Source organism: Dioscorea cayenensis, chromosome 9 (assembly GCF_009730915.1).
Source record: "Dioscorea cayenensis subsp. rotundata cultivar TDr96_F1 chromosome 9, TDr96_F1_v2_PseudoChromosome.rev07_lg8_w22 25.fasta, whole genome shotgun sequence".
NCBI classification, from domain to species: domain Eukaryota; kingdom Viridiplantae; phylum Streptophyta; class Magnoliopsida; order Dioscoreales; family Dioscoreaceae; genus Dioscorea; species Dioscorea cayenensis.
Genome location: NC_052479.1, coordinates 26,354,629 through 26,382,439, shown reverse-complemented (window position 1 = coordinate 26,382,439; position 27,811 = coordinate 26,354,629). Strand labels below are relative to the sequence as shown.

Sequence of the window (27,811 nt, the reverse complement as noted above, 5' to 3'; positions counted from 1 at the left end):
TATAGGCATTTTACCCCATATTTATTTGATTACTTTAAAAGGCCGTTTGAATCGCGGTAATATCGAAGGATTACCATGTGTTATGTGGTAATCTGAAAATATTACCACGTTTGACATTGTATTAGTGGTAATCTGTATGATAATATCAGCATTACTCAACTTTATAAATATTACCAAGAAAGTGGTAATCCTATTATTCACGAAATTTAGTGTCTATCTTTGGATTCATCGTGGTAGTCTTATAACTTTTTATGTTTTTAACAAATTGATTCTAGTGAAAAAGCAAATAATAAGAGTTCCCAAATCGAAACGTGGTTATATTAAATCACGCATGATATTTTTCACCCATATAATATTCACATTCGTATTACCATGGCAGTAATCTCGTTCAGTGGTAATATGTCATTAACACGAACCAAACGACCCCTAAAAATAATTAAACATCCTTTTATGGTCTTTTCCCTAAAAAAAGCCCGAACACCATATGCTATATTTCACTCGCTCCTTTCTTGAAGTCGAAGCAGGCAAGAAAATCAGCCATGGCCGAGACATCTTCTTCATCGGCGGCAACGCCTTCGGATGCTGATCGAGAGGAGATGCTCGATCGGATGCTCACTAGCCTTGCCTTGGCTGACGACCACAAGCTCCAAGGCCTTCTTACCAGGATCCTCCCTTACTCCATCTCCTCCCTCTCCTCCTCTTCCCCTTCCATCCGCAAATTGGTATTTCCTGTTTTCTTTTCGGAATTGATCACTATCGGTTGTCTTGCATAGGGTTTTGTTTGGGCTTTTCATGGTAGTTGAGTGTTTGTTGTAGGTCATGGAGATTCTAAGCCATGTGAACAAGAGGGTTAAGCACCATCCGGAAATTGGATTGCCCTTGGTTCAGTTATGGAGTATGTACAGAGAATTTAGTGGCGCGCCCATGGTTAGGAATTTCTGTGTAGTTTATATTGAGATGGCATTTGATCGCATGCCTGTCGTGGTTAGTTTTTGTTGAGTTTTTTTCTGTTCTTGTGCTGCAATGGGTTGTTGTTTGTTGGATTTGATGGTGTCTTTGTGGTTTTTTGAGTTCCAGGATAAAGGCAAACATGGCTCCGGAGCTATTAGCCGATATTTCAAAGTTTCCGAGTCAGCACCAAGATATTATTCTCAGAATTGTCACAAAAGGTGAGTTGGGCTTCAAGCCTTCAATGTGCGAAATTTTGTTGGGTTATCAGCTGCTTTTTTATCATCTTTAGAAGTACCCTTTTGAGCATCTTTAGCTTCTATTTTAAAATGGTGCTTCTGTTATTTATCCTTGTTATTTTCTGCATTTAGTTCATAAAAGGTGTTTTCTATTTTTAAATTTATTATTATTTTATTTTATTTTTTTGACCAGTTTTAGTCTTATTCATTAACAAATAGAACAATCAAGCTTATAATTGTAATTTCCTTTGGTCTAATTCAGTTTGATGTACTAAGCATTAAGGCGTCAGATGATATAGAGTGATCCTTATATGTCATTTATCTTTCTGCTGCTATCAGATGAAATTTGATCATCACTTTTTTATGGAGTGCTTGAAATTTAAGCATGCCCCATACTTAGATGTGGATTATGCTGAAGTTTAGATTAGTATAATTTTGGGCATAAAAATTTGTATGCATTTATTTTCTTGCTCCTCTGCCTGAGTGCTTCCCTTTACAGAAGCTAGCTTTTATATCAGGTCATTGGTGAGTGCCATTCAACTAGTCTTGATGAAAATATTGGAGCAAAATTCAAGGATATAGGCAGTGGAAGGGATGGCCAAATTTTTGTTGATTTTTGCCTACACATGCTTTTGTACCAACCGCTTTCTCATGGGTATGACACATGCGATATGGATGGCTGGTTATGAACATCAAAATACTCAAAGTGATGATTGTTTACTAATGCATTTTTTTAGTGCCAGATGCCCTCCAGGGCTATCAGTTTCGCAATCTGAACGTGTCACTGGAAAGCTTCCGCTAAAAGGAGATTTGCTTGTGTCGAGGAAGGTAAATAGATTGTCTTGATCTTACTGTATCAATAATATTGATTCTTAATCACTCTGTTCTACATGGCAATCAAGGTTGGGATTTTGAATGTCATAGAAGCTATGGATTTGGCACCCGAGATTGTCTATCCTCTGTATCTAGCTGGTTCTGCAGACAGGTATTTGTTGTTCATCATCCAATAGAACAAAATGAAATCCTAAGATTTTGATTTTGATTTTTGTTTTATCTCTATTTGACATTTTTAATCAAGTTTTTCCTGTCCATTCTTATGATTGCAGTCATGGACTTGTTATTAAGAGAAGTGAGGAGCTCTTAAAGAAGAAAGCTGCAGGCGCCAACATAGATGATTCCAATTTGATAAAAAGACTTTTTTTTCTTTTTAATGGTATGCAGTTGTCTAACTTCTAAGGTTACATGCGGACAATAGTATTTTCAATTCTAAATATTTTGGCTGCATTATTCGTGAGATATTATCCCAGACACATAAGCAAGTGCTTTTTATAGCTATGACTGGGTTTATCAAAAGAGTTATCTCTTCCTAATTTTTATACTGACTTTATCACCAAGTGTGTCAAAGAGATATGTATGTGTTTGAAGCTGTGCATGCTGATTTGTCACACCTATATTTGTATATACACGCACATATGTCTATATTTATGTACACATGCATATCTACATTGACATTGATGTAGGGCCTTCTTTCGTATATAGTAAGTCAGTGTATTGCTAGTCTACTTACATATAATTTGGTCATTTTTCGGTGTTTGGTGACATGCAAGCCGTTTATTTACATGTAAGTTGACTTGCATCTGTAGCGTATAGTAAAGCAAAACAATTCGCCTCTCAAATTTGGTTTCAAGTTGTTTTGCTGCAAGTTGAAGGATGTTTATAGTTATGTCAGTTTATATTGCTGTGATGGACTGTGGAGAATAATTTCGTGTTAATAGAGGTGATTTGGATTGAGAATCAAGTTTTAATGAAGATGATCAACATAGAGTTAGGGTATTTAACAATTATTTTGCAACAACTCATTAGCTCTCAAAACATACATAATACATTTAATCTTTACATGACTCAAGACAACGATTTATTATGATACGAAAAGAAGAAACCTTCATGCCACTATTTATATTCTAAAAAGTTCTACTCATGATTTTATAATTACCAATGTTATTAAATTAATACTATGTTTCCTCTCATCTCATGACAATAAACTGAGCTTATTTGGTAATTGCAGGTAACACTGGGGTTGAAAATATACCAGAAGACTCAAGGGTATCTCCTGTGAATGTTGCACTGAGAGTGAGGATCATGAGTGTTTTCTGCCGCTCCATTGTTGCAGCAAATTCTTTTCCATCAACACTCCAGTGCATATTTGGCTGCATCTATGGTAACATATAGGCTGCATCAGATCATCAGTTAGCCATATCCAATCCTTAACACACTTTAAATGTTTCATCTTGTTTTCTCCCCATGTCTCCTTGATTCTATTTGTTAAAATTGCAGAGTTTACAATGCTTTATTCTCTGGTTGCTTATTATGTGTTCATCTAAGGGGAAATAGTTGAAAATGATGCTATTTTTTTATCAAATAATATAAATCAGATAATATAAATCAGATTGTTAAATGTGTGAAAGTAGTGACTGTGACTTGAAAGGAAAATGGTTGCATGAAGGTGAAGATTTTGTACAGATACATTAGAGTAGTAATCAGTGAATTACTGGCCCACAACTATTATTCTACATATATTTTTCCGTTCATTTTGGGCAGTCATGTTCTCATGCTTGGAATTCTAAATGACTCAAATTTGATTTTGTCTGTTTAGTATGTTTGTAATGCCTTCGTTATATTTCTTCTCCCCATATGCTCTAGTATTTTCTGCTGGGTGGTGGGCCCTGCGCTAACTTGTGTGAGGGGCCCTCCAACACTTCTTAACTGGTCCTTCAGTTTTGCTCATGCTTGTGTGGATTTTTAAAAATGTATATAAATGTTTTCTTAGAAGCTGTTGGAGCTTATGGTCTCCATTGTCCCTTAGGCTGCTTCTTTACTATGTAGAAGATGCAACTGACCTTTCTATAAAGACTTTTTTTTTTTTAATAATATTGAGAAATGTTTGAGCTTGATGGCTGTGCTTTGATAGCTCAAAAACAAGCTATTTCTGACTTTCATAATGAAGTATTAGCTATCAATTAGCATGCTGCATTGTTCAGACGTTATTTGATCATTGGGGGCAGTGTAGCATTAGAAATGAATGTATTAATTCACTTGCTTTTGATAGAGCAATTGCACACGGTGTATTTGTATTGATATATATTCTGATTTTTTTTTTACTTGTGTCATGCATAACCTATTTAGCAAATGGAAAGCAAATACGGAGATGGTTTCAGGCTTTTTCCTTCTTTAACAAGCAAATATAAAATTCAGTGGATGTGCTTTTACATGCTCTTTTTTTTTCCCCTGTTTTTGTGGTTATTTTTGATTTACTGCTCTGACTTTTTGCCAACGCAATATTAGATGAATGTTCTTGTGGTCAATTTGCTTTTGTTTTTGTGCCTGCTTTCATTCTAGTTGCTTCCTTAACTTCCTTTTTGCTGTAGGAAGTGGGACCACTTCACGGTTGAAGCAGTTGGGAATGGAATTCACTGTCTGGGTATTTAAGCATGTAAGCATTTGGCTTTAATATTGAGAAATCTCTTTATTTTGTTTACCCGATTGACTCCTAAGTGGCTTGAGTTCATCTTCATGGTAGTTTATAGAAAAGTAAATTTGAAGTTTGCCTTCCCTTAATGTGCGGAAAAGATTCATCATTGAAAACTATTAAACTTGAGTTGATGATATAGAATCTTTTCTGATCTGAATGCACTCAAGTTTGATATCTCTTCTCTTAACTATATTAGCTAAGGCCATTATGAAGAGTTTATGCAACAAAAAATGAGTAGCATAAATTTTTCATAAAATATAAATTAATGCATATCCAGAATGGTATATTCTGTAATTTGTAGCTGTCTGTATAGAATACTGTTACCACCATGACTGTTTTGAGATGCATATTCCTTTTACTGTAAGTAATGACTAAGAAGTGAAAGCATTGCTCCTTGACTAGGTGGAAACTAATGGTAAGATTTCGTGCAGTTTTTGAACCTGACATTTTAGCAGGATCCTCTTTCCTTGACCATATGCTTTTCCGTCCATATAGTGCTGGGTAATTTTCCTCTCTGAAGTTCGCCTGCAATCAAACTAGTGATGTCCTTAAAATATTTAGCACAATGGTCCTTCTGTTCCAGTCAGAATGTCATGTAAACTGTCTTCTTAATTGGTGGTTGTTTTTTAGTAGTTTTGAGTGACCTCAGCCCTTTATGGTTCTGAGCCTACTTGTGTGGAAGTGGGGTGCTGAAGTTTTGAGTGACCTCAGCCCTTTATGGTTCTGAGCCTACTTGTGTGGAAGTGGGGTGCTGAAGTTTTCAGAAACTCCATCCTTTTTTTTAGAACCTCCTGGAAATCTGAACCATACACTTTCACAGGAAGGGTAACTAAACGAGTTTGATTTGAGTGTCTTTGGGTGTTCAAATAGATTATGAGTTTTGATTAAGGAGATTGCTAGTATTCTGGAACACGGGTAGAACCTTTGCAACTAGAACCTTGACAGTTAGTGGGTAGGTGGAGATGTAATTCATCATGCATCCTTTCATGTAGGCAAATATCATAGGTCAAGCAGTTTGTTGGATTGAATGTAGTTAAGGGACATCTAGCACAAGCCATACTGTTTTCCCCTATTAAATATCTAAGGTTAATTACACATTTGGAGTCCTTGATCTACTAAAACAGATGGTATGGTGGCATAGACCCCAATTTAATGAAGTAGAAGGTGATGCTAATTATCTGCTAAATATGCTCCAGACCACTTGATCCAATCATTATGAAGATCTAATGGTTTCTGGATTTATTTTAGCATCAGTGGGATTATCCTACATTTTAATGACTCTGGCTAACTACGGTTTATTGAAATTTGGACCAAGCATAGTCATGGAGTATTTTACATGAATAAGGTGTCATCATTGGAGGCTTCAACTTAAGATGTTTGGAAATAAAGAACGTGGAGCATGTCTAGCAACCTTTCTAGCTTCCTTGAGGGAACTGAATTCTAACCTATCGAAAAATCGATACAATTATTGAGATTAAACAAATTTAATATCTTAAGTTATACAGGCTTACAACTGATGCAGTGGAATTAGTTCAATAATGACGTGACACAGCCACCTTTGTGCCTTGACTTTTTATACAGGTTGTAGTACTTAAAGTACCCATCGTTTGCAGCGCTCTAGTATAATACTGTGATCGGATAATTCAATTGTAGCTGGCTCATAAAAAGTTGTGACTGCCAGCAGTTTTGAGTTTTTTTAATTCTCGCTCTGGACATGGATATGTTTCTTTCCTGTGCCGCTTTTTACTGCTTGAGGGGCTCTCTCATATGATAATTGTCTAATACATTTTCTTGCCTATTAGGATATCAATAATTATTGTAAATTCAATTTCCGTTCGTTTGCTCCTAAACTTATTTAAGGCAACTGATTTTATTTGAGCAACTGAATTGTATGCATGTCAGGGATATGTGATGATCCTCAACGCAGAATACTTATTGTTTGTTATTAACATGACCTGCATATGTTGACTTCATTGCCATTGTACAGTCAGTTATGGATCAATTAAGACTTATGGGCCCTGTTGTTTTGAGTGGAATATTACGTTCTCTTGATGGTTCTTCAGTTACAGAAGCAGGTAGATTCCACCTTTTCTTCCTCAACAGAATTTTATTACTAATATAACATTTATATAAATATATTTTTCCAGTGCCATTTTGTTATGTATTGAGGCGCCTAAACTTCTTGCTTAACCAGTGCTTTCATGTTGAACTTCCAGATGCTACTGCTGGTGATGTTAAATCTTTTGCTTTCCAAGCAATCGGCTTACTTGCATCCCGCTTGCCTAATCTTTTCAGGCATGCTTTCATGCTAATAGCTCTCACTTGTGTTAAAATGGCTTTTATGGTTATTGCTTTGTCAGCATGAATTTTATGTAAGATATTATTTTATATCAGAGAAAAAATTGACATGGCTGTTCGACTTTTCAATGCTTTAAAATTGGAGGATCAATCAATTCGCCTTACAATTCAAGAATCAGTCACTTCACTTGCAATAGCTTACAAGGTAGCGCTATTATTTTAAAAGAATTAATTACATTATGAGTACTTTTATTTCTACCAATTGCTGATTGCGTCTTTCTCGTGGTGACTTCTGTTGCGAATGCATATAATATAACTATTATATTAATATTTCCTTATTGAGCTAACATTTTTCTTAGTTTGTGCCTCATCTTTTGACATATTTGTCTAAATCTTTCTTTTTTACATTAAAATGCTTTGTTACCATGTAATGGATGTTAGAGATCATTTTTGTTCCACCTTTGTGTAGTAGAGCATCTGTTTGCTAAAAAATCTATTGTATGCATGTTGTTAGATGTGAATTTACAATGTTATTTGGACACGATTCAACCCATAACCTTCACTGATAGGATGAGAGTCCAAGGTAATATAGTCATATTCATATTTTACCAAATTAACTAATGTGGGACTATTATGTACTCTAATACGCCCCTTTGATATGTGCCAATCTATTTAATTAGACTGTCGTAAACAAAACAAACCAAACAAACTAATTTAACCAATCTTTGTACCATGTTAGATACAAAGCAAACATAGTGCTAAGCATGATTTAACACAAAAGCTTAGGCTGGTGAGATGAGAGACCCTGGCTTATATGTTCATATTCATATTCATATTTACCAAATTAACTAATGTTGGACAATTAGGACACTAATACTTATATGGAAAAGGTTCCTACAATGTTTGAAATAACTGTTCATTTATTAATAATATGTTAGCATCTATGCCAACAAAGATTGAACATCAATGATCCTTTAAGTTTTTTCTTCTTCTTCTTCTTCTTCTTCTTCTTCTTCTTCTCTTCTTTCTTCTTTCTGGTATGTGTGCACCGCGCATGCTCATGCCCTAAGATGCTTCGTGGGGGTTAAGTGAAAATCAAGTTCCTATAAAGTAGAAATGGTACTTACCTCACTAAAGTTGATTTTTATCTTTAACAACTTTTAATTTGTGTTCAACTGGATTTTCTTAGGTTTTTCCATATCTCAGTAGTTGTTTAGTACTCTACTTCAACATTCCTTTGGAGCTCGACATAAAGAAAAGTAGCTTGTTTTAGTTTTATAACTTTTAAGTATTACAATCATCTTTTGCTTATTAAATAAAAAGCAACTTTCGGGAAATTTTCTGCATGAGTCTTGTGCTTATTTGAAATCCTCATAGAAACTGCGCATGCACAATTGTAGAAACATTTCAAAACACCGCTGTCCTAACATAGTTGGATAGTGAATCCTTTATAAATTTACAAGCATCATTAAAACATATTGTCATTTATGGTGTTGTTTATGTATACCCAGTGTTGATTGTAATTAGGACCATGCAAAATTTATGATCGCATCTAATTTTCTTTTTTTCTTTATTTTATTTTTCTAAGTATTCAAGTGATTATAGGTTCGTAACTTCAAGTAGGTGCTTGCCCCTGTTATTGATCACCCGAGACAAGTTTGTGAGAACTTGCGATTAAGGAATAAGTGCGAATGTGGCAATAAAATTAAAGATAATAAACTATGTCATTGATTTCATGGGCTAAATATGCTTTTCTTGACTTGAATTATATGATCCTTAGTTTATGAAGGCAAGAAGGGAGTCTAGTGGAATCTACTAGAGCTACACTAAGCTTAAGGTTTTAACGTGTCTAGAAAGTCATTGTTAGGATTTCTATGTTTGCATCACGCACTCTTGCTTTGGGATTTTGCAATCATAAAATATGCCAATTCTCTTTAAATTCTTTACAAAAAAATTGGGGCATTGACTCCTTTCTACTTATTTGAGATAATGAACTTAGACATGGCTTCAACCTCTCCATGACTTTGAATCTTTGTGGTGACATTGGTGTCTTCATATTTGTAACAGTTTAACTTGACCTTTAGGTTTTGTCTGTGGATGCCTATATTTTCAAATCCATTTTTTGAAATTAACCAATGTGGGACTACTAGTTACTCTAATAACCTGAAACACTTTAACCTGACCTTTAGGTTTTGTCTGTGGATGGCTATATTTTCAAATCCATTTTTTGAAATTAACCAATGTGGGACTACTAGTTACTCTAATAACCTGAAACACTTTAACCTAACCTTTAGGTTTTGTCTGTGAATGCCTTTTTCTTGATTTTTTAAGAGATAGCACATGCATATTCTTTTCATCTTTGCCTTTGAATGTGTCTCACTAGAGCTTTCTTTCATCAATTTTCTCTTCATCTTGACCAGGTGGTTTTTATTAGCTCAGCATCATCATCACAAGATAAATCTCTTCAATTATTCCTTTAAAGAGAGTCCTTAGGAACCCTCTTTACCACCACGAAAGAATTTTCTTTTTCATTCAAATTTTTTTCTTTATCATATGGAAAGCATCTCCATTAATTCTCTTCATCATTGTAAGTGGATTTATTTCATCATAGATTTGTCCTCATCATGAAGATAGCCTCCATTAACTTCTATTCGTTATCACGTGAAAATTTATTTAGCATGTGCTCCTTTTCATCAAGAGAAAAAGTCGTCATTAGCTTTTTTTCATCATCACAAGAGAATTTCTTTTTTATCATGGTGGCTACTATGAGAAAGACGTCTCAATTAACTCTCTTCATCATCACAAGGGGCTTTCTTTATCATGGATTTCTCTTTTCCTGAAAAGAACTTTATTAACTCTCCGCATGAATAAGAGAGTTTCTTTTATTATGAACTTATTCCATTATGAGAAGATAATCTTCATTTACTTATTTTGTCATGTCAAGAGAGTTCCTTCTAGACTTCACAAAACAAGTGTATTGTGATTGTGGTGCCTGTGGTCAAGCATGCATGGCATGAGACCCTACAAAATATACAACGCAATCCATTTTGTGCACCTTGTTGACCTTGTCATGGACTTCTCAAGATGTGCATCATAATTGCGAAGTGTGCGGACATGTATGCAAGCTATGATGTGTTATGGAACATATGACATAGTAAATCTTGTGGACCTGTAGTAAATTTGATCCTGCATAATGTTATTCAATACCCCCACGTTATACTTTTTTCTCATAAACCCCTGTATTTCTCATAAACCCCTGTATAAGTATTAGTCTCTTTTTTCATTAGCCATCACATAATTCACAAATAGCCCATTTTTCTTTTTTTCCCCTTTTTAATAACTTAAAGCACCTAATGAGTCTTTTTACAAATCAGCCCTTTAGTTTTGCAAATTCTCAATTAACTTATAACAACTCTCAAAACCGAATGACATGGCTGAGAATACTTTCCTAAAATAAATAGATCCTTTTGTTGATGATTTCTGTAATAGGATGAATAGTTTTTTGGCCCTAACTATCCAAAATTTTGTAGGTCTTGGTATTTACTTCTAGAATAAGTCATAAGTGGTAATGTGCATTTTCATACTTTCATTTGTAAGCTGCATATTGTCTTGTATAAGTGAGATATTTTTTTCAATTTTAAATCAAAGTAGTAATCAAATTTGCCTTGTTTCACTCCTATTCTTGTTAATGAAAGACTTTGAGCTGTCAAGGGGAGTTTAGCCTATTAAACTTAAGTTTTTCATCGATCCATGGTCCCTTGTCAACATGTAACCTTCAATCTTCACCCATCTTTAAATAGTCATAAATCTTGGTTTTGTTATCGAAAACAGAATGTTAATTTTGGAGCTTTTCCAGTTTTAAGAGTTGGCCTGCATTAATTTGGTATCTGAGCCTTGTTTAAGATATATTTTGAGATCATGTCTATGAGAAGTGGGGTAAGATATCACCTGTATGGCAATCAAACCACTGTTGTTGGTAACTAGAGCAAGGTTATGAAAGAGAGAATGCGCGAAATCCAACTGTCATAGCTGTGGAGGTCATGATGTAGTGTATGGATAAGATGATGAGTATGCAAGTTGCGCTGGAAGCCACATCCAATCAGACATTGTTGAGAATTTAACATTGTTGAGAAGTTGAGATATTATGTGAGATTGAGATTTCCCTCTCAATTTTTTATTTATTGATGGACCATATTTTTGATGAGTATCAGAATTTTATTTAAAAAAGAATTCAATTTATTTATTTAAACCAAAGATAATGTTTTATTCTGGCTCTCGTTTAGGGATTTAATCTGAATTCATATTTCAAATCTGTATAAATGATCAGCTTTTTTGTTTACTCCATTACTCATTTTTTTGAATGAGATTTTTATTTTATTTTTTTAATTTTTAATTTTTTATTTTAAGCCTTAAGGAGACATGAAAGAAAGCACTTGTTGGAATTGTTTTGAAGCATGGTTGGTTGACTGGCCAAGTTGTCTTGGCTGAGTCTACCAGTTATAGATCAGAGCCAGGTCAAGTACTTTGTGGCTTGCCATAATTAACACGTGCATATCTGGCCTGAGTCTCCTGGTTTTGACTCTCTGACTTAAGCCGAGTTTAGTGAACTCGGGTTGGCTCTGGATCAATTTCTTGAAATTGTTTTGTAGTTGAACTCTGGTTGACTTACGAGCTCAGCACTTTTTGAGTCTCGACTCGAGTTTACAAGGGATTATGGTTATGAAGAAGCTCAAGAAGCTCTTAACTTATTCTAACTGATACTCAGTAAATCTTTTCTTCTTATGCTTAAAACAGGGCATTTTGATTTTTCTTATGCCTAAATGTGAATTGGAAGATTTGATTTCATGCAATGTCCTTTAGTGATCTCAAAAATAAATCTGAATCAATTCTTTTTGCCCTTTTGGGATTCGTTATGGTTTTGAGCAATTCCTCACTTTGTTGACCTTCCTGCTCAAGTACTGGCAGTTATTGGTTTCTGCTAATGGTAAATGACTTTGGCATTTCTAAACTAAATTTATTTTTCATATTTTTCTAGGGCATCATTCTTATTAATCTGTTAGTGCTTTCTCGACTATTTTTCAGTTTTAAAAATAGGGCTCCAGCAGTAGTTTTAAAGATCTGAATCACTTTTGCTTAGAAACTGTCAAGCGGGTGAGTTTTCTTTCGATACTTTTTCAGAAATTATATGTTCACTTTTTGTGGACTCGTTGTTGATTTAAGCATTACTTCAGTTATTATTTGATGCTTTATTTATGTCATTATCTCTGTGATATGTCTAAATGGTTATAGAGGATTCTTTTTAGTTTTTGTATAACTATTTTTAATAATAATTTTTATGAATGTGGTTCAATATTTTATTAGTTTTTATCTTAAAGGAACAAAGTGAGGTGCGGTTTTGCTCTGTGAGGTGGGCAACATCTTTGTTTGATTTGGAACATTACAGTCGTATATTGCATGGTTGCTGCTGACCCCTAAGTTGGATATAAGGTGATTTATAGTTCTTATTAGGTGTATAATGCTTGCCAGACATCTTTGTGTGTGTCTCTTCGATTTTCTAGTTTTCTTTTCAAAATATGGCATGTTTGCCATTGCCCAGCTTTTTTATTATAGGATAATCACTACTGACCATTAAATTTTACTATGAGAGATGTTCAGATGTTTATTTTGTGAATGCTTGTTCTATTGGACTTGGTTTTGGGGATCATTTACATCACTTTTTAGTTTACATTTAAACCCTTACAGATGTGGGTAGTGATATTAAATTGTCGCTTTTGCTTTGGGACCCTATGGACTCCATCAGTTCCCTTGTCATGTTGGGCCAGTTATATGTGTTAATTATTACTGAGATGCCCAGTGTGGATTTATTATTCCTGAGAACTGCAAGATGTGTTGCCTTGCCTGGTTTGTCACGAGTTTGTCATCAAGAAATAAAAATTTCTCACTGACTTTATGCTTTTATGCTCTGACTTCTAAGGTGGTTTTGAGACTGACATGTTGCGGAAAAAGAAGTTTTTACTGGTTTACAGTGCATTTGAAGATTCTTAGGTGGTTGACTTGAAGTAATCTGGCTTAGCAAATATGAACCCCATTTTGTAGACTCGATGCTAATGGCATTTTGCAAATAAACTGATTATATACTATTGAGTTGTGCAATTTTATCTTCCTCTGAGTTGGACTTAAGAGTCAGTTCAGTTTCAGTTGTAAGACTGTTTTGTTTGGTGAGGATTTGGGTTCAATGGCTCTTGTTTTAATAGCCAGCATCTTTGTCAGGCAGGTGTACAACAATGGTGATGTCTTTTTGGTGTCTAATGTAACGGTGTCTTTTCCTTCTGGATTAATGCACCACTAGTGATGTAGCTCAGATGCAGCTTGAACAGAAGAAAATCGGGATGTTGATCTTTAAGGCTGGGTAGGAATCTATAAACCCATGAAACTTGCTGCTGCTTGCCTTATGTACTCATGCTGAGGGTTTGCTTTTCTTTAGTTTTATTTTTGCCCATCTTTTTATTTACTCTTTTTTATAGGTTGTAAGTAGGTGCTCTCATGTTCCTACGTCATGTGTTATGGCAACATAAAGCTATATTTCAATTGCTTTTGCTTAAAACGCGATGGTTTTTCGAGTGAGAAAGGAGGAAGGCGGACATCTTTAAGCAATATAGACATCCTTATTATGGTTATTGATTTTAGTGATTGAAGCTTTGTTCCTATCAGGGTCCCATCATGGAAACTGAACATAGATCGTTTGAGGGAAACTTCCTATGTTGAATTGGCATAATTATAGGGCCAACAATGTAGATGACATGCTTCCTTTTATTCTAAATGCTTGCCAAAAGAAGAATTTTGAAGCCAATGAAAAAGCTTGCCATCTTTGTTGCTTTTTTCTTTCTTTATTTTTTATATTTTGCTCACTATATCTTCATTGATTGTCTATATATGTGTGTGGGGTCCTTTATTCTTGCCAAGTCTTGTTAAGGCTTAAACAGTCAAAGATATTGAATCACAAATCATGTTTAGAATTTTCAAGAGATTATGGGTTCATGACTTATATTAGAGGTTTTAATGTCAAATACTGTATGGTGATATTGTAGGACAGCCGATTAATCCCGAATGGGGCAGAACGAAAGGGAATAATATTCCTTTATGGAATGCAAATATTTTGTTTTAAGTGCCCACAATTTTTTTTTTTGTTTATTTTATTTTCCTGAGTTGAGAAGCCTATAAAGACTGAGAATTAGTTCTTGAAAGTCCTTTCATCTTATTCTAAGTATCTTGGCTCATTTTTGGCTTTTGTAGCAGAAGGGTCTTGATATTGATCTGTCTCCAACTTTCTTGCTAGCAGGAGAGTTTGACTATGACTTCATGATTATTGTGACTTGACAGCTGTCTTTGTCAAAGCTCTTCAGTTTGCTTCTTAATATACTTTTTCATTTTTCTGGAGTTGAAAGTTGTGACTTCTCTAAATTTTGAGGCCTTAACTTAATATTTCTTTTAACTTGACATTTGAAGGTGTAAAGAAATAAGAAGAAGAGAGGTTTTGTCAAGGAGAAAGCTTGATCAGGAATTTATGTGGATTACATAGGTTAAAAATTAGAATATTACTAATTCTACGCAAAATTGCTGGTCCTCAATTTATTCAGTTACAACAGCTAAATTAGGACATAATTAGGCACAAAATCAGGAAAGTTAGACACAATCAAGCAAGGATCATGATGACAATCATGACACTCCCCCCTCAAGCTGGTACATACATATCATATGCTCCAAGCTGGTTGCAAATGTATTCAATTCAGGAGTATTTGAGGGATTTAGTAAGAACATTTGCTATCATTTGAATTGATGAAACTGGTGGAAATAGATCTTGATTCAATTTTCTGTACAATGATTTAATAATATACCTGTGCATTTTGATGTCTTTTATGAAAAATGGATTTGAGGGCAATATGAAGGGCAGCTTGTTGTCACATATAGCTTTTATTTGTTTAGCTTCACTGCACCCTCGCGCGACGTTGTAACCTAGAAAGTTCACAATTTGAGAGCCATAACGTGATTGGCTACGAACTTGATCTGGCGACTACATCTTGCTTTTACTTTTCGGAATTGGATTCCCTCAATCATGGCACAATATCCGCTGAAATGGGTCATTTATCTGAGGGAGAACCTGTCTAATCAGCAGCCAAGCACCTAACAATTTGTAAATAATCCTTCTCTTCATATAATATACCTTATCCTGGAGTTCTTTTGATATATCTGAGAAAGTGGATTACTACATCTTAGCAACCATTGCAGCGATCTTGGAGAAAACTGGCTAGCCACATTTACTGCAGATGAAATATCTGGTCATGTCATTGTGAGATAATTTAGCTTTCCAACCAATCTTCAATATCGACTAGGATCTTCCAATGGCTCTCCCTGTCGAGAACAAGGTTGATGTTTATATCCATGGTGTTGTCACATGTTTGCAATCTAACATGCCTGCCTCCTCTAGTGCATCCTAAAAGCATAATACTTTTTGTGAGATAATACATTTGCTATCTTGAACTGTGCTGGCTTAATTTTCAGAAAGTATTTCAAGTTTCCCAAATCGTACTTTGTCCGAGACATTCATTCAAAGAAGAAACGAAAGTTTACCTAAAGCAGCCAAAGAACAAGATACAATAGGCTTCTCAAGAGAGACTCAAAAGGCTCCTCAATTTTCTTTACTGTTGAACTCTGTTGAGAATTTTCACTCTGTTTTGGGCGTACTTTACCATGTGTGCTTGAGGTCTTTGCTTCCATGGTTTCCTTATTCTTAGCCCCGGTGGCTTTTTGAGTCAGCTTCAACATTTCTCTTGTGGCACCTCATTTTCCACCACAAAAGTGCACCAAATCTCAGTGTTGGATTCTTTAAAGAGTGATTCTAAGGAGTTGGAATGCACCAGAAAATAGTAGTACTCAGAGAGAGTTCAAACATGCGCAGCAGCGAAGCTGCTTTACCAGAGAAGAAATCCCGAAAAATTCTACAAACCCTCTTATACCTCATAGTGCAAATGAAGATGTAGGATAGTGGAAAGAGAATGACTAGATACTTCATAACTGAACTGATGCAGACAGTATTATATGATGCTAATTTACAAGAGGAAACTTTATAAAGCTAAGTCACTCCTAATAGGAAACTAAATCATTTCTAAACTTTGGAAACTTTTTTAACTGTAAATGGGAATTGGTTCTATCCCTGTCTAGGGGTTTAAAAAGCAATCATGGTAACCCTATTTAAGCCCTGATCTTTCAATCTATTTTCAGTTCATTCACACAGCTTGACACTTACCAAATTTAACTTAATTTTTAATTTTTTATTCTCATTATTTGGAATATAAGTTAAATGTGATGTAAACTTAACCAGCTAATCCCGATTCACTTGGTGCACATGTTTGAGATCAAAATTTTTGATCTAGCGACATTACATATGATGTTTCATTATAGTATCAAAAGTTTTTCATTATACTTTGATTGAGTTTTTCAATGACACGTGGTTCTCTAGGGAATATTTAAACTTAAAAACATTGAAACATTTGATAATATTTGATTGATTTTTAAAGTAATGAGCGGTGCTTTAAATCAGTATTTCAAATACTAGATATTTTGTCTGGAAACAGCTAATGTATAAATTTCAGTTGGGTATGTGAGTTGTGCGAAATGGTTCTACAACTCGCTACTGTGGATAATGCAAGTATTGGAGCCATGTGTTAGCTTGATTTTCTGGCGGAGCAGTCTGAGTGTACCCACTTACTCAACTCACATTTTACTGGTGTAAAGAGGCTGAAATCGAATGTTTGTGGTGCTACCATACTTAGTTACTTTTCACCGACTCTTTGATTGAGGTTCTAGAAGGTCCATGTCATGCTGCCAAAGCTGTAGCCAGCAGCAGTCTCAGATTGTGACAAACTTTGGTACGAAAGCTGAGGGGTCCCTGCTTTGTGCAAAAGCCACGTCACTTTTGTGCATAGTAGGTTTTTAACCGGATCTGCAACGGATCTTGATCTCTTCGGGCCTAGCTGCTAGCAAAGAGAGCTTCAGATGAAAGTATCTCGATTCATTTTCTCTCACTAGGTATCTAGTCTCCCACTACATGGTGTAAAAGTAGGGTATTCTTCTCGCTAGATGATGTGTTGGAAACAGTGTTCTGAGTGGCTATAGGCTGACACTTAATTGGTCAAGTTGACACTACTGTGCTCTGCATCCAGGCTTGAGCCTGACCTAGCCTGGAAATAGTATAGGATAGTTCTACACAGCAGATATATTGGGCCTGTGCACGTAAACCTGAGTTTGCACCCACTCAGTGAAGCCCTGATTGTTTCAATTAGAGCCTGTAGATGTGACATGTTTTTACTAGTTTGTATCAATGTCACTAAGCTGGAGTTGCTCTAAGTGCACCAAGTACGTTTTCCCTGTCTGTTCCACGCTCTGCAACTTGGTTGCTTCTAGGTAGAGAAAATATGGACAAGGGTGCAGTGTCATCATTTATACATATGGTTTGAGCTGAAGGCTTGATGCATCAATAACAAGTTAAGCTCTCATCACATAGTTAGGTATTGCATCAGTAAAAGGACTTCTCATTTCCTTGAGATTTTAGTAAACTAATTACTCAAAGTGGTTGAAAGCAATCGATTCGCTTTTGTAATTAGTTCTCCGCTTAAAGTGCCTGACAAGGATGCTAGCAGGATAATAATCTCAGTACACTAAAACTATAATTTCCCTAAACTGTACCGCGCAGAGACTGCGGTCTGGTTCTCTAGAGTCTCCTCTCAATTCTATCTGGATTTGCACCAAGGTTACTTGGCAAATCAACAACATAGCTCGTTTTGCTCTTTTGGAAACTATGGCTTTCCCTTATTTGTCTGCAGTGAATACTCTAACTTTTTCGTGTTTTCTTTGTCTACAATGTTCTTCAATAGTAATATATTACTAGTTTTGGTGGCTTGAGATTGTGCTATGCCAGTGTGTGGGAAACTAATGACGAGTTTTGTTTTCATATTTTTCTTTTTGTTTAATTATTTTTCTTTTGATTGTCGTACTCTCTATTGTCCCGTAATCGCATTTCTCTTGTCTATTTATTTATTAAAGATGCTATTTGCTGTTTATTTCCGTGCACATCTAGATTTTCTTTTTATCCCCCATTTTTCTGAGAAATGGCTCTTGAAGGTCTTCATCTTCTGAAGGATCAAGATCAGATGCCGGGTGGCAAATCAGATGTCAAATTCCCTGATCTTGGGCAGATGTTAGATTATATTTCCATGAGGCAGCCACAAATCTTGGAACCTACCAAACTGAGGGAAGAGAAACTCCTTTTTCCTTCAAAAACTTACATTGCCATGATTAGATTTTTGATGAATTGCTTTGAGCATGACCACGCCATAGTTGATTTTGAGGGTGGAATAAATGAATTTGGTTCTCCAGTTGTAACAATGTGCCTGTTGTTAGAACATGCTTTGGCATTAGAAGGGTCGGCTGAGCTTCAAAGCATTTCCTCAAAGGCGTTAGTTGAAATTGGTTCTCGTTTACCACAGGTCATATTCTCTTTGAGCCTTTAGATTATATTCCTTTCTTTTAAGTTGGATTATGTGCTTGACCTTTAAATTATTTGTTTTGCTTGCAGTTCGAGCCTAGCACGCTATGCTGAGAGGAAATTTCTGGTTAAAAGCTATTATTGTCATATTGATTCTGATACTCAGTGTATCTGCATCTCGCTTGCTTGAATATAGCATCTTCCTGCTATCTCTATTTCTCAAGTTTCCAGCCTTTTAAATGAGCTTGCTTCCTCAATTATTGGAACTAAAATGCTAAGGTTTGTGCTAGACAATGGAACATGTTAACATTGTTCATTGTGTGCTAATATTTCATTTATTTATTTGGTCGGACTTCTTTGAAATTATTGCAGATTTGAAAACTATCATGGAACTTTATGTGCCATTGGATTTGTATGTGACAGCAAGTCGATGGGAGAAAGGAGCCTTCTGTGTTTCCAAACCCTCAATTTTAATTTTTATATGTCAAAGAAAAATTTGAACAGAGATATGCTTTCTATCAAGCACGCGTTTGTGCTTAAGCGATGCGATGCATCATTTTGGACTAAGACCTACAAATGCTACAACTCAAATTAGAAGCTGGTGGCCATAACTGCTGTCAAACTTAAAGCTTTTGGTTACATCTATTTTAGATACCAGTATATAAATAACATTCAAAATCCATCTGATGTTTCTGTATTCATGTAAACAGGGTGTCGCTTTGACTTGTCGCTAGGCAGTAATTGTCGATAATAACATGCACGGCTAGACACTACTCTTACCACTCGCGATGTGATTCTCACCTTTGAGATGGTCAACCAATTGAAAATTGATTCTTCAATCATCTTATTTAGGCCGAAGCTAATAAATTTTGATATTTGACTTTAATTTTCCTTATACAGGAGATAAGTACTTGCTATTTAGTGTAATTCTTGTGAGATTGATATTGTTTATTTTTCATTTTCATTCAACCACCGACTTAATGCAGATAGGAATACATTTGGTTGACAACATTTTGAGCACGCATTTTCAATGCAAATTTTCCTGACATATGTGCTTTGCGGATCTCAGAGCATCAAAGGATCAAATTGTTGAACATCTTGTGAAAGTTGTTGAGTCAGAGAGTGCTATATTAGCTTCTACTGCTATGGAGGCACTCGGACATATTGGTCTTCGCTGTGCCTTGCCTGCACTTCCTCATGATTCAAATTCTGGTATCTTACCTTGTTTTGACTTATTTGTTTGCATGAGAACATTTTATAATTCAAGGAACCTTTGACTCTGTGTGTGCGTGTGCGCGTGTGTAGATTAAAATAACCACTACTATTGTGCAAATTTTTATGTTGCAGTTGGAGTTGTATCAATTCTAAATGAAAGCTTGCGCAAAATACTCTCTGGTAATGATATCAAAGCAATCCAAAAGATCCTTGTTTCTTTGGGGCATATATGTGTGAAGGAGACATCTTATACAAATTTGATCATTGCTCTTCAGTCTAGTTTTCATCCTATATCGTTCAAAGGTTGGTGTTGTGTTCAATTTCGAATTTGTATAATCAAAGTTCGTAAAACTTTGTTTTTGTCGTTGAGCATGCCAGTAATTCTTTATAAAAGTTTTCAAATTTCAGGTTGAAGGGTTTACTTTTTGCTGCTGGGGAGGCTATATCCTTCTTATGGGGAGGTGTGCCTGTGACCGCAGATTTGATGCTCAAATCAAATTATAGCTCCCTCTCTGATAGTTCTAATTATCTTAGTGGTGACATGGCCTTATCAATATTAAAGTCTGGCTCACTTGAGAGTAACATTAATGAAGAATCACGTGTAATGGCTAGAGAAGTGATAGTAAAGAAACTATTCGAAGATCTCCTGTACAGCAGCAGGAAAGATGAACGCTGTGCTGGTACTGTATGGCTTTTGTCACTCACCATGTATTGCGGGTATGATCCCAAAATCCAGCAACTTCTTCCTGAAATCCAGGTTAGTCTCCTTATAACATATTTCTTCCCTTTAATATCATGTTTCTTTTCTTTTAATCTCTTTCGAGAATCTTGTGTTTGCATAATTTTTTTCAGCAATTTTAGATGCACTATGATATTGTGGTGAGGGAGGTAAATAGGAAGATGGTTGATATGAGTCAAGGCTTTGTATGTGTTAACTTTTCCAGATGGGAAATATGTCAAATTTTGATCTTTAAATAGCTGATGATATTCTTTATGAGGCATGCATGTTACTACCTTAGAAGCACATGCCTCATGCTAAAATCCATTTTTTCTCGCCTTGGCTGGGCATCATTTGGGATAATATTTTTTTTGATGTAATTAATCATGAAAAAGTGCTTTTGATTAACAAACATGGAGTGTATATATTGAAGCTGTTTCATATAAATAAATGACTTTTGCTTACTGGTTAATGTGGATTTGGCAGGAAGCTTTTTCCCATCTTCTTGGTGATCAGAATGATCTAACACAGGAGTTGGCATCAAAAGGCATGAGTATTGTGTATGAACTTGGTGATCCATCTATGAAACATGAACTAGTAAATGCTCTTGTAGGCACATTAACTGGTTCAGGGAAAAGGAAAAGAGCTATCAAGGTGTGCAAATATTGTTTTACTGTGCTCTAAAATTTCTATAATACTTCAAGATTAGAGTACTCACAATGCATTTACTTTGCAGCTAATGGGTGATTCAGAAGTTTTTCAAGAAGGGTCTATTGGTGAAACTCTTGGTGGAGGGAAACTTAGTACTTATAAAGAGCTTTGCAGCTTAGCTAATGAGATGGGTCAACCTGACTTGATATATAAATTTATGGATCTAGCTAATTATCAAGCTTCTTTAAATTCGAAGAGAGGGGCAGCTTTTGGATTTTCAAAGATAGCAAAGCATGCGGGAGATGCACTTCAACCACATTTACAACTATTGATCCCTAGGCTTGTCCGTTACCAATATGACCCAGATAAGAATGTTCAGGTATTAAAAACTCTCAGTATGCTTTCTATGTCTTAACATTATCTATGATGTGCCCCATTGTTTTTTCGAAATTAATCGTTTAGAAATTATCATCTCTATTATGTTGTCTACCTTCTATTCGTCATTGACTTATCTTTTTGTCATGTTGCTTCAACACATGTGAAACTGCTTCAGGATGTTAAATACAACCCAAACATATTAGCTTGGCCTGATTTAGCCTAATCGCTTAAGCTGAGAAATGAGAGTCCAAGCTTATGTATTCAGATTTATATTTATCAAATTAACTGATGTGGGATTGTTAGTTACTCTGATATGCCTTTTGATACGTGTTAGTTTATTTTTAGCTAGCCATATTGCAAATGAACCAAACAAATTGAGTAACCAAGTCTGTTGTGATATCTTGTTAGATGCAAGTAAAACATATTAAATGGAGGCCTGTTTCTCAATTTATGACTATAAATACTGTTAAACACTATTCTTATGTAAATTTCCTAATTGATGAAGATGCTAATTGTGTGATCATATAAAATTTAAACTGCATATAAGTTCTGATATGATGTTGTTACATGCTTGTAATAAATGAAAGTGTGTTAAAATGGCAATATGAACGCTCATCTATAATTATTGACATTAATTATATGGCCTTGGAAGGAGTGTAGGTCTGGTGATTATTATTTTTGAGATATTGTAAGAAGTTTAGTTAGCAAGTCTGGGCGCTACATTAGTTCTCTTATGATTTACAGTTTCAGTCCAAATGGATGATTGGTGTGGACTCATAAGTAAGGCTGTCAATTGATCGATTTATTTGTGAGCAGCTGGAGCTCGGCTTGAGGGTGTGAGCTTGCAAACTCTAGCTTGAGCTTGGTTTTCGGGCTCAAAATTGATTTCCTGACTGACCCTAGTTCGATTGAGCCTTGCTCGAGTTAGCTTAATAACCTGAAATATATAAATGCGTAATTATTTATATATTTATAATATATAATATTATGTAATATATTATTATATGGGGAAATTTTACTAAACTATCTTGTGGTTTGCCTTGTTATCAATTCGGTGCTTGTGGCTTGAGTTGTATCATTTTAGTACCCAGTACTTTAAACCGTTTGCAAAAAAGTGCCAAAACGTTTAATTCCGTTAATTCTTGCTGATGTGGCTTAAAAATGGACATGAATTTACTTTTTTGCCCTTATTTACATTACTAAAACATATATTAATAAGAACCATTCAGATTAAGATTTATTTGCATAGTATTTAAAAATCATTCAAGTTATAATTGGAGGTAGATTTGAATGGTTCTTAATTAGTGTATGTTTAAGTAATGTAAATAAGGGCAAAAAGGTAAATTCAGGTTTAAAGTAAGGGAGTTAAGCTGTTTTGACACTTTTTGCAAGCAGTTTAGAACTACAAAGTACTCAAAGTGTTACAACTCAAACCACAAATCCCAAATTGATAAGAGGCAAACCTACAAGTTATCTTATTATATTATATAATTTGTATTGTTTGCCTTCAAAAAACAAAATTTAAGCTATAAATGAAGTTTTATCTTTGAACTAAATTTTGTTAGATTCGAATTCTTGAAAATAAATCGGTTTGATTTTAATTTTGAGCTAAGTCGAGGCTGGGCTCAAAAGCTTTGAAATTAATAACAAAGAGAGCTCAAAAATGTTTTTGAGAGCTTTGAACTTGAGTGAAGGCGGACTCGACCTACTTAATTTTTGAGCCGAGCTTAAGCTAAAGTGGAATTGCTCCAGTGAAACTTAAGCTCAGCAGCCCTACTTCCAGGCATTGGGGCCAGTAGACTCCTTTACTGGTATCCTGAAGTGGAATTATCAGTGATGCATCGAGGACCTTGCATGTTCAGTGTATGCTTTGGGAGGCTAATGCCAATTTTTAGTTTTTCTGGGATTTGTCTTGGACTTCTGCCATTTAAAATAGTTTGGGATGTTTTTAATTTATATTGAATATTGTGGGGCAACATAATGTTTATTTGATCTGCTAAATTCTATTTTAATTGTCACTATCATTTTTCATTTTTATTACACCTATCTATTCATCTGTAGGATGCTATGGGACATATTTGGAAGTCAATTGTTGCAGACACGAAAAAGACAATTGAAGAACATTTTGATATTATTATTGATGATCTGCTAATGCAATCTGGATCAAGACTTTGGCGTTCACGTGAAGCTTCATGTCTTGCCCTTGCAGACATTATTCAAGGCCGGAAATTTGATCAGGTAGTGATGAAAATTGTCACTGGTTTTGGGCTTTGAAAGGCCATCGTTCTAGTTTGTTATCTTCTTCTTGTTTTTTCTTTTTCAGGTTTCGAAGTATTTGAAAAAGATATGGACAGCAGCATTTCGTGCTATGGATGATGTAAAGGAAACTGTACGGAATTCTGGTGACAGTTTATGTCGTGCAGTTAGTTCACTGACAATTAGGTTGTGTGATGTATCACTTACTGCTCCGTCAGACGCCAGTCAAGCAATGGATATTGTTTTGCCCTACTTACTTGTTGAAGGGATAGTGAGTAAAGTTTCAAGCATCCAGAAGGCTTCCGTTGGCTTAGTTATGAAGCTTGCAAAGGTTACACATGTTCAAGTGCTTTTAATATAAAGTTTGCTGAAATGAATTAGCTATACCAATTTCATGGATTGATTATATATAGGCTTCATGTACATCACACTTGTCTATCTGATTTTTTGTTTATGTTATCTTCTTTGAGTTATTGTTTCTGCAAACATGTCCTAAATTAGATCCTGGAAGCAAGAATACCCTGCTACTATTTGAGATTATTTATAGTTTGATTATTTGTTAGCACTGTCTAGCACCTATTGCACGTAATGACTTGGACTGAAGTTTTAAGAAAGCTGCATATTGGGTTGAATACCTTTCTTTTGCGGAAGTACTGGATGAGTTGTTAGACCTTTTGGATTAGATTTTCAATACATTGTTTTGTAGATATATTTTATTGATTGATTAGCTTATAGGAAGTTACATTTGGTACTTCGGAGGCACGCCTAGCTTCAGTACCGGTTTAGATTAAGCAAAAGTATTATTAATTGGAGAGTATAATTTTTGTAATTCAGATTAAGCTTTTAGGTTGAATTGGCCCATATAATACGTTTGGTTTGCATCTAACATGGTATCAAAGCTTGGTTTGTTTGGTTTATTTGTGATGTTTTTAATTAAAATAAACTAGCACATATAAAGGGGCGTATTAGAGTGACTAATAGTCTAAAATTAGTTATTTTGGAAAATATAGATTTGAATATACAAGCCCGTGTCTTTCATCCTACCAGCTTAAGCTTTTAGGTTGAATCAGGCTCTCATATAATATGTTTGGTTTGCATCTAACAAAATTGAATTGATTATTTTAGGAATTCTAAGGTAATTGATTAAAAGAATGAAGTGACTGAAGAAAATTAGAAGGTTGGATTTATGTGCAGAAGAGTGATTGACTATGGAATGGTACTGCTGGTTCAGACTGTTTTAATGTCGATGTATTTCTGTTATGTATTTTTAATTGTTAATTTCCTAGAAAAGAGGTGGGTAAGAATTTAAGTGAAGAAGAAAGGGACATCTACAATTATGCATTTAAGACTTTGCCAGTTGCTTAATGATTTATGATATTTTTCATGCAATTGGTGAGCTGGTCCTATCTATAATATTCTATGACAGATTTATCTTAGAACTCATTTAAGATAGAAGAATTGTCTTCTACAGTACGTCACACATCCTAGATTTAAGTGAAACGGAGTATTTCATTTTACATGGAGGTTGGAGGTCGTTAGCATGTTAGATCATTACCTCATTTCTTTAACATATTATGCTAGTGTTTTACATTTCATCAGAATGTTACTTTGTATAGTTCTTAAACTTAGCATATGGTGAACACCCACTTTTTTAATCTCTCTCTCTCTCTCTCATATATATATATATATATTAAGGGTTATGTTCCTTGTAACTTAATCTAGGTCATATTCAAACCCAATGCTTCTCAAGTTTCAACTTTATCCCACTTGTTCCTTGCAAAATGCCATGTGGTGTATATTTAGCTTCATGCACTTAGAAAAAGATGTTTTTGATTATGTAATGTCGTCTATCCCACTTTCACATATCTAGATATATTCTTCAATACTTTGATTTTTGTTTCACAACTTTACATTTTATTGCATAAACCTTGAGGTGAAATATATTTCCTTAAGGTAGGTCTAGTAAAATTCATAAAGTATTTGATTTTTCTTTTAGGGTGCTGGGATTGCACTTCGACCACATTTGCCAGAGCTGGTCTGCTGCATGCTGGAATGCTTGTCAAGTTTGGAGGATCAAAGTTTCAATTATGTTGAGGTTTTTTCATTCTTTACTATTGAGTTTCATTCTGACATCTTCCTTATGCTAAAGACTTAAGATTGTTGATTTTGCATGATAGGCATCTCTTTGCCTTGTCATGTCCTCTATAAATCTGCTTTTCTGTTTCTAAATTCCTCCTGTTTGAATGCAAGGGTAGCTGCATGCAGAAAATGCTGGAATTCGGGCAGAAAAACTTGATAATTTGAGAATAGCCATTGCTAAAGATTCAACTATGTGGGAAACTCTTGACCTTTGTTTAAAAGTTGTTGATAAAGAATCATTGGACCTTTTAGTTCCTCGATTGACTCAATTGGTTCGGTCTGGAGTTGGCCTCAATACTAGGTATGTTTCTATTCTACTTGATGGAATGCTACTGTAGAGTTAATGTTCTTAGCTCGCTACGCATGTTTTGAGAGTTGACCTTATTTTGATTATCTTGATCTTACACTTCCACTGGCCTTAGTGTTTATATTGAAGATAACTGAATCATATTCCATCATAATGGACAAATGCTCATGAGCCATTTTAGGCATTTGATCCAGATAAGTGAAATTGCATTTTAGATCAATTCATGAGATGCATGTGTATCTACGTGTCTCATAGCCAGATCCAGAACAATGGCAACCAGGTCTGATCCAAATATGTGCTGTCAGATATACAGCATCTCAAATAATTTTGATAGTTACGATTAGATGCAAGTCAAACACATCTTAAATGGATTTGATCCGGACTAAAAGTTTAGGCTAATAATATCTGAGACTTAGATTTTATGGCCATATCAGTAATTACTAAATCAGCCAATATGGGACTACATAGTTATGTACTTGAAACATGCTAGCCTTTGAGCCGGTCACATTACATGCAAACTAAAAATACTGGGTTCAATACCAAGTTAGATGCTGAGCATAGACATTTTAAATTTGTTCATTCCATTGAAAACCTTTAAGGTGATAGGATGAGGTCTAAACTTTAATAGTCATACCAATAATTCTGAATTAATTGATGTGGGGCTATTAGTTATATCAAATAGTTGCAATACAGGAAAAGTTAGGACTTTGCCTTTTTTTAAGAAAACTCTTGTTAACATGTCTCAACTACTTTTGTCCATTAGTAATGTGAAACAAATATTTCATTCTCTTTTTCTAGCTTGTTGGTTATGCATTTATTAGTTTTCACCCAAATAACTAATAGTTATCCTTACTTGCACATGGTTCTTCTTTTGAAGAAATTTGTGAAGTTTATGTTTGTGACAAGTAATTTCTTGAAATCTGTGTTCTATTTATTTATTTATTTTTTAATTTTTTTTTGTTGTTTCCTATATTGAATTGGGATCTTGTGGTTTTATTTATGGTAACACATCACTTGTCATTAAAGCATCTTTATCCAATTGCTCTCATTTCAACAAGTTTCTTGGATTTCTTCTCGTAATATTTTCCCATTATAGGGTAGGTGTTGCTAGCTTCATTACCTTATTGGTTCAGAAAGTCACAACAGACATCAAACCATTTACCAGTACATTATTGAAGCTCCTATTAGCTGCTGTTCTTGAGGAAAAGAGCAAAGCTGCAAAGCGAGCCTTTGCAGCTGCTTGTGCCATGGTTTTGAAGTATGCAGGGCCATCTCAAGCACAAAAAGTTGATTGAAGACACTGCTGCTTTGCATTTGGGTGAAAGAACGGCTCAGATATCTTGTGCAATTCTTTTTTGAGAAACTACTCAAATTTTGCAACTGATATCAGTGAGTGGGTACCATGCTGTCATTGTTCCTGTTACCTTTGTTTCAAGGTTTGTCTTAGCATCTTTCATCTGTCTATTCCTCTTGTTGCTATGTTTTATGCATTCATTTAAAGCCTCTAAATCACATCCATGATGTTTTACAAAGTAAACAACTATACTTTCAAGGTTTTAATTTGTTGATATATTGTATCAGATAATAATTC

At 35.0% G+C, this 27,811-nt stretch overlaps 2 protein-coding genes across 2 annotated transcripts; both read left to right on the top strand.

The window, feature by feature from the left end:
* The first annotated feature begins 485 nt into the window (after positions 1–485).
* LOC120268616 (proteasome adapter and scaffold protein ECM29-like) lies at positions 486–12,130 on the top strand. Its single transcript, XM_039275938.1, has 14 exons — positions 486–722; positions 817–984; positions 1,078–1,169; positions 1,407–1,425; positions 1,706–1,842; positions 1,925–2,015; positions 2,090–2,172; positions 2,294–2,400; positions 3,253–3,405; positions 4,613–4,677; positions 6,704–6,791; positions 6,933–7,011; positions 7,111–7,219; positions 12,097–12,130. The coding sequence occupies exons 1-14, from the start codon at positions 540–542 to the stop codon at positions 12,100–12,102; spliced, it is 1,380 nt and encodes a 459-aa protein (XP_039131872.1). The 5' UTR covers positions 486–539; the 3' UTR covers positions 12,103–12,130.
* A 359-nt stretch (positions 12,131–12,489) lies between these two features.
* LOC120268615 (proteasome adapter and scaffold protein ECM29-like) lies at positions 12,490–27,579 on the top strand. Its single transcript, XM_039275937.1, is given in 17 exon segments — positions 12,490–12,501; positions 18,176–18,557; positions 18,753–18,835; positions 18,929–19,006; positions 19,208–19,258; positions 19,626–19,768; positions 19,904–20,043; positions 20,045–20,080; positions 20,187–20,528; positions 20,976–21,143; positions 21,226–21,519; positions 23,580–23,756; positions 23,842–24,105; positions 25,771–25,869; positions 26,030–26,214; positions 27,317–27,503; positions 27,505–27,579. Coding segments are annotated over 16 exon segments (2,700 nt in total). The 5' UTR covers positions 12,490–12,501; positions 18,176–18,179.
* The last annotated feature ends 232 nt before the right edge of the window (positions 27,580–27,811 follow it).

Coding starts and splice junctions, on each gene's coding strand:
- LOC120268616 (XM_039275938.1), top strand. CDS start 540: ATGGCCGAGACATCTTCTTCATCGGCGGCAACGCCTTCGGATGCTGAT. Junction 2,016..2,089: donor ATTTGCTTGTGTCGAGGAAG/GTAAATAGATTG, acceptor ATGGCAATCAAG/GTTGGGATTTTGAATGTCAT. Junction 3,406..4,612: donor CATATTTGGCTGCATCTATG/GTAACATATAGG, acceptor TTTTTGCTGTAG/GAAGTGGGACCACTTCACGG.